The following is an 11,232-nucleotide window of genomic DNA, read 5'->3' on the forward strand; positions in this document are numbered from 1 at the left end:
CTCGCCTCGGCACAGCCCGCCTCGTGCGGACACGGGGCCCCGTCCCGGCACTCGAGCTGTGCCCAGGGGGTCTTAATTACCGCTGATGAGCGCGGCGCTGACGAACAGGCTGGCGCGGGGCAGCTTCTCCAGCCTTTATTGGGGCGGCTGGCGGCGCCGCGCGGACGGGGAAGGCACCGGGGGGGGGGTCACCGAGGTAGAACCGAGCTGCCGGGGCCGGGCGGTGCCACCGGGTCCTGTCGGTGCCACCGGGGCCGCTCGGCGCCACCGGGTCCGAGCGGCGCAGCGCCCTGAGCAGCGCCCTGAGTCCCTCAAGTCCGAGGCGCCGGCCGCGCCGCACGCCCCGGCGCCTAGCCGCGCCGCTCTGCCTTGCCGGCGGCGAAGGCCTGGAGCCCCGTGATGGCTCTGCCCAGGATCAGCGCGTGGATGTCGTGCGTGCCTGCGGGCGGGAGGAGCGGCGGGGTCCGGGGGCGCCCGGCGGTGACGGGGGGGCGTCCCCGCGGCCCCCCCCGGCGCTACCTTCGTAGGTGTTGACGGCCTCGAGGTTCAGGAGGTGGCGGATGACGTGGAACTCGTCGCTCACCCCGTTGCCCCCCAGCATGTCGCGCGCCTGCCGGGCGACCTCCAGCGCCTTGCCGCACGAGTTGCGCTTCAGCATCGACACCAGCTCGGGGGCTGCCCTGGGGGGGGGGTGGGGACGCCGACGCTCAAACCCCTGCCCCCCCGGGGGCCCCCCCACCCCGATTTGGGGGCGCGCCTCGCCCCCGGCCCCCACCTGCCCTCGTCCTTGAGGCGGCCGAGGCGCAGGCAGGCCTGCAGCCCCAGGGCGATCTCGGTCACCATGTCCGCCAGCTTCTTCTGCACCAGCTGGTTACGGGCCAGGGGCGCCCCGAACTGCCTCCTGCACGACAAAACGGGGGGGGGGGGGGGCACGTGGGGGGGTCCCCGCGGGATTTAGGGGGGGTCGGGGGGGGCCGGCAGCGCGTTACCTGTCGAGGACGTACTGCTGCGCCGTCTCCAGGCACGCCTCAGCGGCGCCCAGCGCGCCCCAGGCGATGCCGTAGCGAGCGTGGGTCAGGCACCCAAAGGGACCCTTGGGGGGGGGGAACAATCAGCGGGGGGGCTCAGCACCCGCTCAGCACCCCCCCAGCGTGTGTCCCCCCCCCAAAAAAAAAAGCTTACGGCCAGGCCGGTGGCGTGGGGCAGCAGGTTCTCCTCGGGCACCTCAACGTCGTCCATCAGGATCATGCCGGTGGCGGAGGCGCGCAGCGAGAACTTGCCGTCGATTTTGGGGGTGCTGAGCCCCGCCATGCCCCGCTCCAGCAGGAAGCCGCGGATCTGCCCGTCCTCCTCGCACACCGCCCACACCACGCACACGTCGGCCACCGGCGCGTTGGTGATCCTGGGGGGGGAAATAAGGGGTTGGGGGGGGGAAAGAGGGTTATGGGAGGGGGAAAAGAGGGGTTTGGGGGGGGAAAAGGGGGTTACGGGGGGAAAAAGGGGGTTATAGGGGGAAAAAGGTTGGAAAAAAGGGGATGGGGGAGGAAACGGGGTTACAGGGGAAAAAAGAGGGGTTTGTGGGGGGAAAAAGGGGGTTATGGGGGAAAAAAAGAGGGGTTTGGGGGGGAAAAGAGGGTTACGGGGGGAAAAAGGTTGGAAAAAAGGGGATGGGGGGAAAGGGGGTTACAAGGGAAAAAAAGAGTGGTTTGGGGGGGAAAAAAGGGGGATACGGGGGAAAAAAGGGTTGGAAAAAAGGGGATGGGGGGAAAAAGGGGTTGGAAAATCGTGTTGGGGGAGAAAAAAGGGGTTTGCAGTGGGAAAAAAAAGGGGGTTAGGGGGTTTGGGAGGGGGAAAAAGAGTTGGAAAAGGGGGTCGGGGGAGAAAAAAGGGGGTTAGAGGGGGGAAAAAGTGGGTCACGGGTGGGGAAAAAAGGGGTCACGGGTGGGAAAAGGGTTGGAAAAAAAGGCATTGGGGGGGAAAAGGGGTTGGAAAATGGGGTTGGGGGGGAAAAAGGGGGTTGGGGGAGGGAAAAGGGGTTGGAAAAAAAGGTGTTGGGGGGGTGAACAAAGGGTTTGGGGGGCTCTGGGCGTGGGGCTGCCCCCCCCCGGGGCGGTTTTTGGGTCTCACCACGTCTTGGAGCCGCGCAGGCGGTAGCTCTTGGTGGCGGCGTCGTAGCGCGCCCGCGTCTCCATGCCCCCGGGGTCGCTGCCGTGGTTGGGCTCTGTCAGCCCGAAGCAGCCCAGCAGCTCCCCCCGCGCTGGTTGGAAGGCGGGGGGGGGTGTCAGCGAGGAGGGGGGGCGGGGGGCTCCCCAACCCCCCCCCCCGCCCCCCGGCTCACCCAGGGGGGGCAGGAAGCGGTCGCGCTGGGCGGGGGTGCCGTAGGCGAGGATGGGGTGCATGACGAGGGAGGACTGCACGCTCAGCACCGAGCGGTACGCGCTGTCCACCCGCTCCAGCTCCCGCGCCACCAGCCCGTAGCCCACCGACGTGGTCCCGGCGCAGCCGTAACCTGCGGGGGGGGGGGGGGGGCAACGGTGCTGCAGGACCCCCCCCCCCCCCCCAACTTTCAGGAGGACCCCACTCGCTGCCGCCCCCCCCCCCCCCAACCCACCCCACAGAGGACAGAGCCCGACCCCGACCCCGTCCCCGACCCCCTCGTTCCCATCCTGTCCCTCCCAGGACCCCGGCGGGGGGGGGGGTGGGGGGCCAACGCGTCCCCCTCCCACCTGGAGACCACCCCCAAAACGCCCTGAAGCCCCCAGCCCCAAAAGGACATCAGCCCCCCCCACCCCCCCAAAAAAAAACCCTCCCATTTCTCCTAGGGCCACCCCAGATCCCTCCAAAGCCTCCCAGAACCCCCCGGGTGGGGGGCCCAACACATCCCCCTCCCACCTGGAGACCCCCCCCACAACCCCCTGAAGCCCCCAGGGGACCCCAGCCCCCCCAACTCCCCCCCCCAGCCCCTCAAGGACACCAAATCCCCCCCCCAGACCCCCTCCATTTCTCCTGGGGGCCACCCTAGCTCCCTCCAAAGCCTCCCAAGACCCCGGGGGGGGGGTCCCAACACCCCCCCCAATGCCACCCTTGACCCCCCCCCCAAAAACTCCTGGACCCCTGCCCTCCTGGGGGGGCCGCAGACCCCCCCGCGCCCCCCCCTCACCTTGGATGGTGGGGCCCAGCAGCCCCAGGGCTCCCATCTCGGTCACGATCTCCCGGTCAAAGACTGTTTTTTTTGGGGGGGGGGAAGCAGAGGGGGGGCTGAGCTCGATATGGGGGGGGGGCAGGCAGTGGGGACCCCCTTGGCTGGGGGAGCTCCTCCCCCCGCTGCCCCCCCGTTGGATGCGGGGGGGTATCAGGAGGTGTTGGGGGGGTGTCGGGGGGCATTTGGGGGGGCTGGGGGTATCAGGGGGTATTGGGGGAGGTCTGAGTGTAGTGGGGGGTATTTGGGGGGGGTCTGGGGGTATTTGGGGGGAGCTGAGGGTGCTGGGGGTATTTGGGGGGGGTCTGGGGAGTATTTGGAGGGGTATTTGGGGGGGTCTGGGGGTATTTGGGGGGTATTTGGGGGGAGCTGAGGGTATTTGGGGGGGTATTGGGGGGGTCTGAGGGTGCTGGGGGGTATTTGGGGAGAGTCTGGGGGTATTTGGGGGGTATTTGAGGGGAGCTGAGGGTGCTGGGGGGTATTTGGTGGGTCTGGGGGTATTTGGGGGGGTATTTGGGGGGGTCTGGGGGTATTTGGGGGGTATTGGGGGGGAGCTGAGGGTGCTGGGGGGTATTTGGGGAGGTGGAGGTTATTGGGGGGGGCCTGGGGGGGGGGGTGGAGGTTATTGGGGGGGGGTCTGAGGGTCCTGGGATGTATTGGGGGGGGGGTTGGGGTTGGGGGGGGTTATTTGGGGGTGCCGAGGGAGCACATCAGGCTGCGTATTAACGCTCGGGGGGTGTCACGGAGGGAACATCGTCCCGGGGGGGGGGGGTCCCGGGGGGGGTCCCGTTACCCTCGTGCCGGTTGGCGAGCAGCACGCGGGGGGCCAGGCGCTCCTGGCTGTAGCGGCGGGCGGCGTCGCGCAGCAGCCGCTCCTCGGGGCCCAGCAGCTCCTCCAGCCCCAGCGGGTCCCGCCAGTCGAAGGCAGCTGGGGGGGGGGGGGGGGGGGGCACCCCACGCGTGACCACCCCCCCGCGTGGGTGCTGCCCCCCCCCGACCCCCCCTCACCCACCCACCCACCCACGGGAGCCCCCCGCGTGGGCTGAGCTCTGCCCCCCCCTCCAGCCCAGCCCAGCCCAGCCCCACGCGTGGGCCCCCCCCCGCCCCACTCACCACGCGTGGGGGGGGCCGAGCCCCCCCAGCGGACGCCGCTCAGGGCCGGGCGCCGGAACCGGGCGGCGAGGCGGAGCGCCATGGGGGGGCTGCGGGGGGTTCGGGGGCTGAACCTGGGGGTCCCAAAGGACCTCGGGGGCCCCCAGGGTGCCCCCCCCAGTGCCCTCCCCCCAAGGACCCTCAGCTGCCCCCCCCCGGGCCACCAAAGCTCCCCCCCCCCCCCGCACCCTGCGAGCTCGGCGGCGGCGAACGGGCCCCGAGGAGCCCTGGGCCGTGACGTCACGGGGGGGGGTGTGACATGGGGGGGGCGGGACGTGGGGGGTGTGGCGGGGGGGGTGTGACATTGGGGGGGGCGTTAACCCTTTCCTGCCCGGAGCGCAGGGCCCGCCCCCCCCCCCAACCCCCAAGGGACATTGTGGGGGGGGGGGGCGCGGGGTTTTGGGGGGATTTGAGGGGTTTTTCACGACCCGACGCCCCCCCCTCGACCCCCCCCCGGACAGAGCAGCGGGGCCGGGCGGTGCTGTGCAGCCTTTATTGGTCCCCGGGGCCCCCCCGGGCGCCCCCATCGCCCCCTGTGCCCGGGGAGGGGGGGGCCGGGGCGTCCCGGGGGCGTTTGCATAGCAAGAATGGGGGGGGGGGTGATGACGTCACAGGGCAGTGGTGATGTCATCCGCCCGGCTGGCCCTCGGAGCGGCGGGGGGGGCTGTTGGCGTGTGATGTCACTGCTCGCCCGAGCCCCGCGCGGTGACGTCACCGCCTGGGTCGCGCCTCCCGTCCTGACGTCGTCGCGGCTGTGACGTCATCCGTGCCAGCGTCGCTGTGACGTCATCGTTCCCACGCCATCGGTTACGCGGTGGCTGCGACATCATCGGGCCCGCTCCGCCGGTTACACCGGAGCTGTGCTATCGTCTGCCTTATGTTATGGGTGACGTCATAACTGTGACGTCGGCACCTCCACTCTGCGTCGGCGCTGTGACGTCACTGGCAGTGACATCACCCGCAGGCCCCACGGACTGTGACGTCACCGGTTTCCCTCCGTGATGACGTCAGAGCTGCGCCCTCACCCCACCGTGCGTGACGTCACCGCCGTGACATCACCGTGCACAACATCACCGCTGACATCACCGCCATGACATCACCGGGCCAAGAACCAAGGGGCAAAGGGGGGGGGGGCTACACCTGGACGAAGGGGGGGGGGTGGTTTGTGGGGGCCGATGACATCACACCGGGGGGGCGGGGGTGTCACAGTATTAACCCTTTGTGTACACGGGGGGGAGGTGCCGGTGGGCGGGGAGGGGGGGCCCCGCATGCCTGGCCCCCCCCTTATTTACAGCATAGGCTGGGATCAGCACCCGGTGGGGGGGGGGGGGGGGTCAGGGCCTGGTGGGGGGGGTCAGTGCCCAGTGGGGGGGGTCAACGTCCAGTGGGGGGGGGCCTGGGCCCGGTGGGGGGGGTCAGCGCCCGGTGGGGGCCCCCCTCCCCGCCCTCTCCCCCTCCCCGGGGGGGCCCGATCCGGCCCCCACCACCACAATGGGCACCGGGGGCACCCCCGGCGCGCCCCCCCTGCGGCCCTGCTCGTGCTCCTGCACCGGGCTCAGCGCCTTGGGGGGGGCGGCGGCAGCACCCTCGGCACCGGGGGGGGCCCCGAGCAGCAGCGGCGGCTCCTGGCGGCCCAGGCGGCGGGCGGGGGCCGGGGGGGGCGCCCCGTCGCCGGGGCTCTCGCCGTCCCACTCGGCCAGGCTCTGCAGGGGGGGCTCGGCCGGGAAGTCCTTGCGGGCCTCGAGGCCCAGCTTGCGGGGGGGGGGCAGCGCCTTGTCGGGGGGGCCGCGGCGGGCGAGGCGCGGCGAGTCGGCGGCCTTGGGGTGCAGCTTGGCGGGGAAGGCGGGCGGCGAGGCGGCGGGCGGCGAGGGCGTGTGGGCCAGCGGCGAGAGCGGGATGCTGCCGGCCGACTTGCAGCGCGCCGCCCGGTACTGCCGCTGCAGCTTCGGGGACAGCCCCTGCAGGGAGCTGGGACGCAGGTGCGGGCCCGGGGCCGGCGACGGGGGAGCGCTGGAGCCCGGGGAGCTGCTGGGAGGGGACGGCCCTGCCCCGGCCGGGAGTCACCGCACGGCACCGGCACCGGCACCGGGAGCAGGCCCCGCCGCAGGACGCCCCTCCTGGCCCAGGGAGCCCCGCCCCGCCCCTGTAGCCCCGCCCCCTTTAGCCCCGCCCCTCGAAGCCCCGCCCCCTTTAGCCCCGCCCCATTGAAGCCCCGCCCCTGTAGCCCCGCCCCTTGAAGCCCCTGTAGCCCCGCCCCCTGAAACCCCGCCCCTCTGATCCCCGCCCCCTGAAGCCCCGCCCCATTGAAGCCCGCCCCATCGAAGCCCCGCCCCTCGAAGCACATGTAGCCCCGCCCCCTTGAAGCCCCGCCCCTTTGAAGCCCCGCCCATCGAAGCACCTGTAGCCCCGCCCCCTGAAGCCCCGCCCCCTTGCCCTGCAGGTAGCCCCGCCCCACCTCCCACAGCCCTCCCATAGCCCCGCCCCGTCCCCTGTAGCCCCGCCCTCGCCCTGCAGCCCCGCCCCTTGATGTCCCCGTAGCCCCGCCCCTCGCCCTCCCCGTAGCCCCGCCTCCCCGCTAGCCCCGCCCCCTGCCCGTTGCCACGGCGACGCGCACCTGTCTCGGCGGCGCGCGGCGGGTGGGCGGGGTCCCGCGCGCGCGCGTGCGTGGGGGAGGCGGGGAGGCTGTCGGAGGAGGAGAGCGAGCGGCTCAGTGACGTCAGCGAGCGGCTCGTGTGCAGCAGCGAGGCCTGGCGGGCCAGGTGGCGGAACAGCGCGCTGCGCCGCCTGCGGGGGGGGGGGGTCACTGCGGGCACCCCCACCGGGAACCCCCACACACACCGGGACCCCCACCCCAGGCACCGGGACCCCCCTCCAGGGACCCCATCCCCAGGCACCGGGACCCTGGGCACCGGGACCCCCTCCCCGGTTACTGGCACCCCCCCCCAGGACCCCCTTCTGGGAACGGGACCTCCCCCCAGGCACCGGGACCCCGGGCACCAGGACCCCCCCCCAGTTAATGGGACCCTGGGCACCAGGACGCCCCTCCGGGAAGAGGACCCCCCCCCCCTCGAGAACTGGGACCGCCCTCAGGCACCAGGACCTCGGGCACCGGGACCCCCCTGGGCACCAAGACCCCCCCCACCAGGAACCCCACCCCAGGCACCGGGACTCCCCTCCAGGGACCCCATCCCCGGGCACCGGGACCCTGGGCACCAGGACCCCCCCCGGGCACTGGGACCCCCCCTGGTTACTGGGACCCTGGGCACCAGGACCCCCCCTGGGCACCAGGACCCCCCCCGGTTACTGGGACCCTGGGCACCAGGACCCCCCTCCGGGAACAGGACCCCCCCCCACTCGGGAACTGGGACCCCCCCCAGGCACCGGGACCCCAGGCACGGGGACCCCCCCCGGGGCACCGGGACCCCGCCTGGCCACTGGGACCCCCTCTCCGAGCACCGGGACCCCGGACACCAGGACCCCCCCTGGGCACCAGGGACCCCCCCCCCCAGGCACCAGGACCCCCCCCCCCTCGGGCACTGGGCCCCCGCCCACCTCTCGTGGCCGCCCCCGGCGCCGCCCCGGCGGTTCCTCCTGGCCATCTTGGTGCGGGCGCTGCGGCGCCGCGCGGGCCCCAGGCGGATGGAGGTGTTCTCCAGCGGCGTCGTGGTCACCAGCACCTTGGTGCCGCTCTGCCGGCCCCGCCCGGGTCACGGGGCTGCTGTGACCCCTGACCCCGCCACGCCCCCCGACCCCGCTGTGAACTCTGATCCCGCCGTGACCTCCGACCCTGCCGTGACCCCAACCCCACCGTGACCCCGCCACAACCTCTGACCCCACCGTGACCCCTGACATGACCATGACCTCTGACCCCACCATGACCTCAGACCCCATTGTGACCCCTGACACCATTGTGACCCTGACAGCATGACCTCTGCCTTTGATGTGACCTCTGACCCCACCGCAACCTCTGACCCCACCATGACCCCACACAACACTACTGTGACCCATGCCTCCCCGACACCACCACGACCTCTGACCCCATTGTGACCCCCTGACACCATGACCTCTGACCCCAGCATGACCTCCAACCCCACTATGACCCCACTACGACCTCTGACCCCACCCCAACCTCTGACCCCCCCCCACCGCCACGGTGACCCACGACCCTGCCCGTGACCCATGACCCCACCCCGACCTCTCAACCCTGTGGCCTCGTGACCCCCCCCGTCCCCCCGTGACCCCGTGACCTCTGACCTTGAGGATGAGCTCCACGACCTCGGTGTGCACCAGCCCGTGCACGGGCTCCCCGTTGACGTGGGTGATGAGATCCCCAGCACAGAGCCCGGCCTCCTGCGCCGGGCCCCCCTCCTCCACGTGCTGCACCCACAGCGCCGTTACGGCACGGCCCCGGCACAGCCCCGGCATGGCCCCGCGGCCCCCGCCCGCACCGAGCGGTACCCCAGTCCCCGTGCATCCCCAGTGGCCCCCGTGTCCCCATATCCACTCCTTGTCCCCATGTCCCTTCATTCCCCTCCATGTCCCCACGTCCCCTCACATCCCCATGTCCCCTCCATGTCCCCGTGTCCCCTTTTTCCCCTCCATGTCCCCGTATCCCTTTATATCCGTGTCCCCTCCATGTCCCCATGTCCCCTTTTTTCCCTCCATGTCCCCATATCCCCTTATATCCGTGTCCCCTCCATGTCCCCATGTCCCCTCCCTGTCCCCACATCCCTCACATCCCCGCGTCCCCTCCACGTCCCCTTTTCCCCCTCCACGTCCCCATACCCCCCTACATCCCCGCGTCCCCTCCCTGTCCCCACGCCCCCTTTCCCCCCCCCTCGTCCCCACGGCCCCGCTGACCCAGACGACGTGGTGCACGCTGTAGACGTCGCTGTCCCCCAGGTAGACGCGGATGGCCCGCAGGGTGAAGCCGAACTTCTTGCCGGGCCGGGGGATGGCGATGGGCGAGCGGGGGGCGGCCACGGCGGGGGCCAGCTCGCGGCCCGGGGATGAGTCCCGCGACGAGGGGTCCGAGGACAGCGAGCGCGGGGACATGGGGCTGCCCAGGGGCGAGGAGCCGGGCGCCTCCCCTGCGCCCCCGCTGGCACCGTGCCCATAGACGGGGACACGGGGACCGCGCCACCCCCCGGGGGCACCGCCAGCACCCGACACCCTCGGGGACCTGGGGGACTCTGCCACCCCCGGGGACACCGCCAGCCCCCCCACACGCTTGGGGACCAAGGGACCCTGCCACCCTTGGGGAGCTGGGGGACAGAGGGACCCTGCCACCCCCAGGGGCACCGCCAGCCCCTACCACCCTTGGGGACCTGGGAGACAGAGGGACCCTGCCACCCCCAGGGGCACCGCCAGCACCCACCACCCATGGGGACCTGGGGGACCCTGCCACCCCCGGGGACACCGCCAGCCCCTGCCACCCTTGGGGACCTGGGGGACAGAGGGACCCTGCCACCCCTGGGGACACCGCCAGCCCCCCCACACACTTGGGGACCCAGGGACCCTGCCACCCCCGGGGACACCGCCAGCCCTCCCCGCCCTTGGGGACCCAGGGGACCCTGCCAGCCCCCCCACCCCCCACCTTTGGGTGCTGGGGGGGGACACGCACCGCTGGGGATGATGACGGAGAGCGCGGTGGCCGACGCGGACTTGGTGACCTTGCCGGGGCCGCGGGGGCTGCGCTTGTCACCCCCCCCCTCGGGGGCCACCCCTGGGTGCCGCGGCCGCCGCAGCCCCAGCTCGGCCCGGGGGGGGGGCAGCGCCCGTTCACCTGCGGGGATGGGAAGGAGGGGATGGGGGGTGGGGGGGCCAAGGGGGGGCACAGGGACACCCCCCCCCCACGACCCTCCCCCAGCACCCACCTGGCTCCTCGCTGGTGCCCTCGGCGGGGCCGTCGCGGGGGGGGACCCCGTTGCGGGGGGGCCCCGGCTCCAGCAGCGCTGAGAAGCGGCGGCGGGCTCCCAGGGGGGGGCTGCCCTCCCCTTCGGTGGGGGGGGGCTCAGCAGCCGGGGGTCGCTTCCTGCAGGGAGCCAGGTGCTGGGGGGGGGAGGAAAAAACCTGCCCCCTCCCCCCCCCCGTCATGCCCTGGGCACCCAGTTGTCCCCTCCCTCAGGTGTGCCCAGGGGCACCCAGGTGTTGTTCCCCCCCCCCCAGTGACCCTGTTGCCCCCCCCCAGGGTCCCAGGCGCCCCCCCGGGTGCTCACAGCTCGGGGGACGCCGTGCGCCAGCCGCGGTCGCGGGCGAAGCCCTCGCGCCGGCCCTCGTCCCGCGGGCGCCCCTTGGCCGCCTTCGGCTCCGGCTGCTGCGAGAGCTGCTCCAGGCTGCTGTACACCTGCGCCGGGACCGCACCGGGGTCACGCCGGGATCGCGCCGGGATCATGGCCGGAATGACATTGGGATCACAGCGGGATCACACCAGGATCGCGCCGGGATCATGCCGGGATCATGTCCAGAACGCCATTGGGATCACACTGGGATCATGCTTGGGATCGCACCGGGATCACACTGGGATCATGTCCAGAATGCCATTGGGATCACACCGGGATCATGCTTGGGATCGCACCGGGATCGCGCTGGGATCATGTCCGGAATGACATCAGGATCACACCGGGATCATGTCCGGAATGACATCGGGATCACACCAGGATCACACTGGGATCGCACCAGGATCACACCAGGATCATGTCCGGAATGACATCGGGATCACACTGGGATCATGCTCCGGATCACACCAGGATCGCACCGGGATTGTGCCCAGGGATTTCCCGAGGTTTTGCGGGTGCGGTGTTGCACGAGGGTTGTGCAAGCGTGCGTGTGTTCCTGCGCCCCCGTGCGTGCCCCCCATCCCCGTGCCCCCCCGTGCCCCC

The 11,232-nt window shown here is 72.2% G+C and overlaps 2 protein-coding genes across 3 annotated transcripts; both read right to left on the reverse strand.

Annotated features, from left to right (window-relative positions):
• Positions 1-119: 119 nt before the first annotated feature.
• On the reverse strand, positions 120-4,642 carry GCDH (glutaryl-CoA dehydrogenase). 2 transcript variants are annotated; one of them, XM_083853473.1, is made up of 11 exons: positions 4,540-4,642; positions 4,313-4,401; positions 3,993-4,127; positions 3,161-3,223; positions 2,339-2,509; positions 2,128-2,257; positions 1,183-1,402; positions 990-1,093; positions 776-901; positions 520-680; positions 120-439 (listed from the first exon to the last, which is right to left on the reverse strand). In XM_083853473.1, the coding sequence occupies exons 2-11, from the start codon at positions 4,392-4,394 to the stop codon at positions 351-353; spliced, it is 1,281 nt and encodes a 426-aa protein (XP_083709599.1). In that variant the 5' UTR covers positions 4,395-4,401; positions 4,540-4,642; the 3' UTR covers positions 120-350. The 2 variants fall into 2 exon arrangements, with proteins under 2 accessions (XP_083709599.1, XP_083709600.1); XM_083853474.1 differs by having other exon boundaries at positions 4,313-4,476; positions 4,522-4,581.
• Positions 4,643-5,702: 1,060 nt separating this feature from the next.
• MAST1 (microtubule associated serine/threonine kinase 1) lies at positions 5,703-11,041 on the reverse strand. Its single transcript, XM_083853480.1, has 8 exons — positions 10,570-11,041; positions 10,228-10,385; positions 9,975-10,136; positions 9,212-9,441; positions 8,606-8,728; positions 7,904-8,040; positions 6,966-7,135; positions 5,703-6,395 (listed from the first exon to the last, which is right to left on the reverse strand). The coding sequence occupies exons 1-8, from the start codon at positions 10,743-10,745 to the stop codon at positions 5,767-5,769; spliced, it is 1,785 nt and encodes a 594-aa protein (XP_083709606.1). The 5' UTR covers positions 10,746-11,041; the 3' UTR covers positions 5,703-5,766.
• Between the last annotated feature and the right edge of the window lie 191 nt (positions 11,042-11,232).

This window comes from Anser anser (assembly GCF_964211835.1).
Source record: "Anser anser genome assembly, contig: HAP1_SCAFFOLD_296, whole genome shotgun sequence".
Lineage (NCBI taxonomy): Eukaryota > Metazoa > Chordata > Aves > Anseriformes > Anatidae > Anser > Anser anser.

What these genes read in the sequence shown, in the direction of transcription:
- GCDH (XM_083853473.1), bottom strand. Translation starts at nt 4,394, where the DNA reads ATGGCGCTCCGCCTCGCCGCCCGGTTCCGGCGCCCGGCCCTGAGCGGC. An exon ending in CTCGGCCCCCCCCACGCGTG is followed by an intron (nt 4,128 to 4,312) that starts GTGAGTGGGGCG and finishes CCCCCCCCCCAG; the next exon opens with CTGCCTTCGACTGGCGGGAC. An exon ending in CTGCGCGGCTCCAAGACGTG is followed by an intron (nt 1,403 to 2,127) that starts GTGAGACCCAAA and finishes TTCCCCCCCCAG; the next exon opens with GATCACCAACGCGCCGGTGG.
- MAST1 (XM_083853480.1), bottom strand. Translation starts at nt 10,745, where the DNA reads ATGATCCCGGCGCGATCCCGGCGTGACCCCGGTGCGGTCCCGGCGCAG. An exon ending in GGGCACCAGCGAGGAGCCAG is followed by an intron (nt 10,137 to 10,227) that starts GTGGGTGCTGGG and finishes CCATCCCCGCAG; the next exon opens with GTGAACGGGCGCTGCCCCCC. An exon ending in GCGTGCACCACGTCGTCTGG is followed by an intron (nt 8,729 to 9,211) that starts GTCAGCGGGGCC and finishes CTGTGGGTGCAG; the next exon opens with CACGTGGAGGAGGGGGGCCC.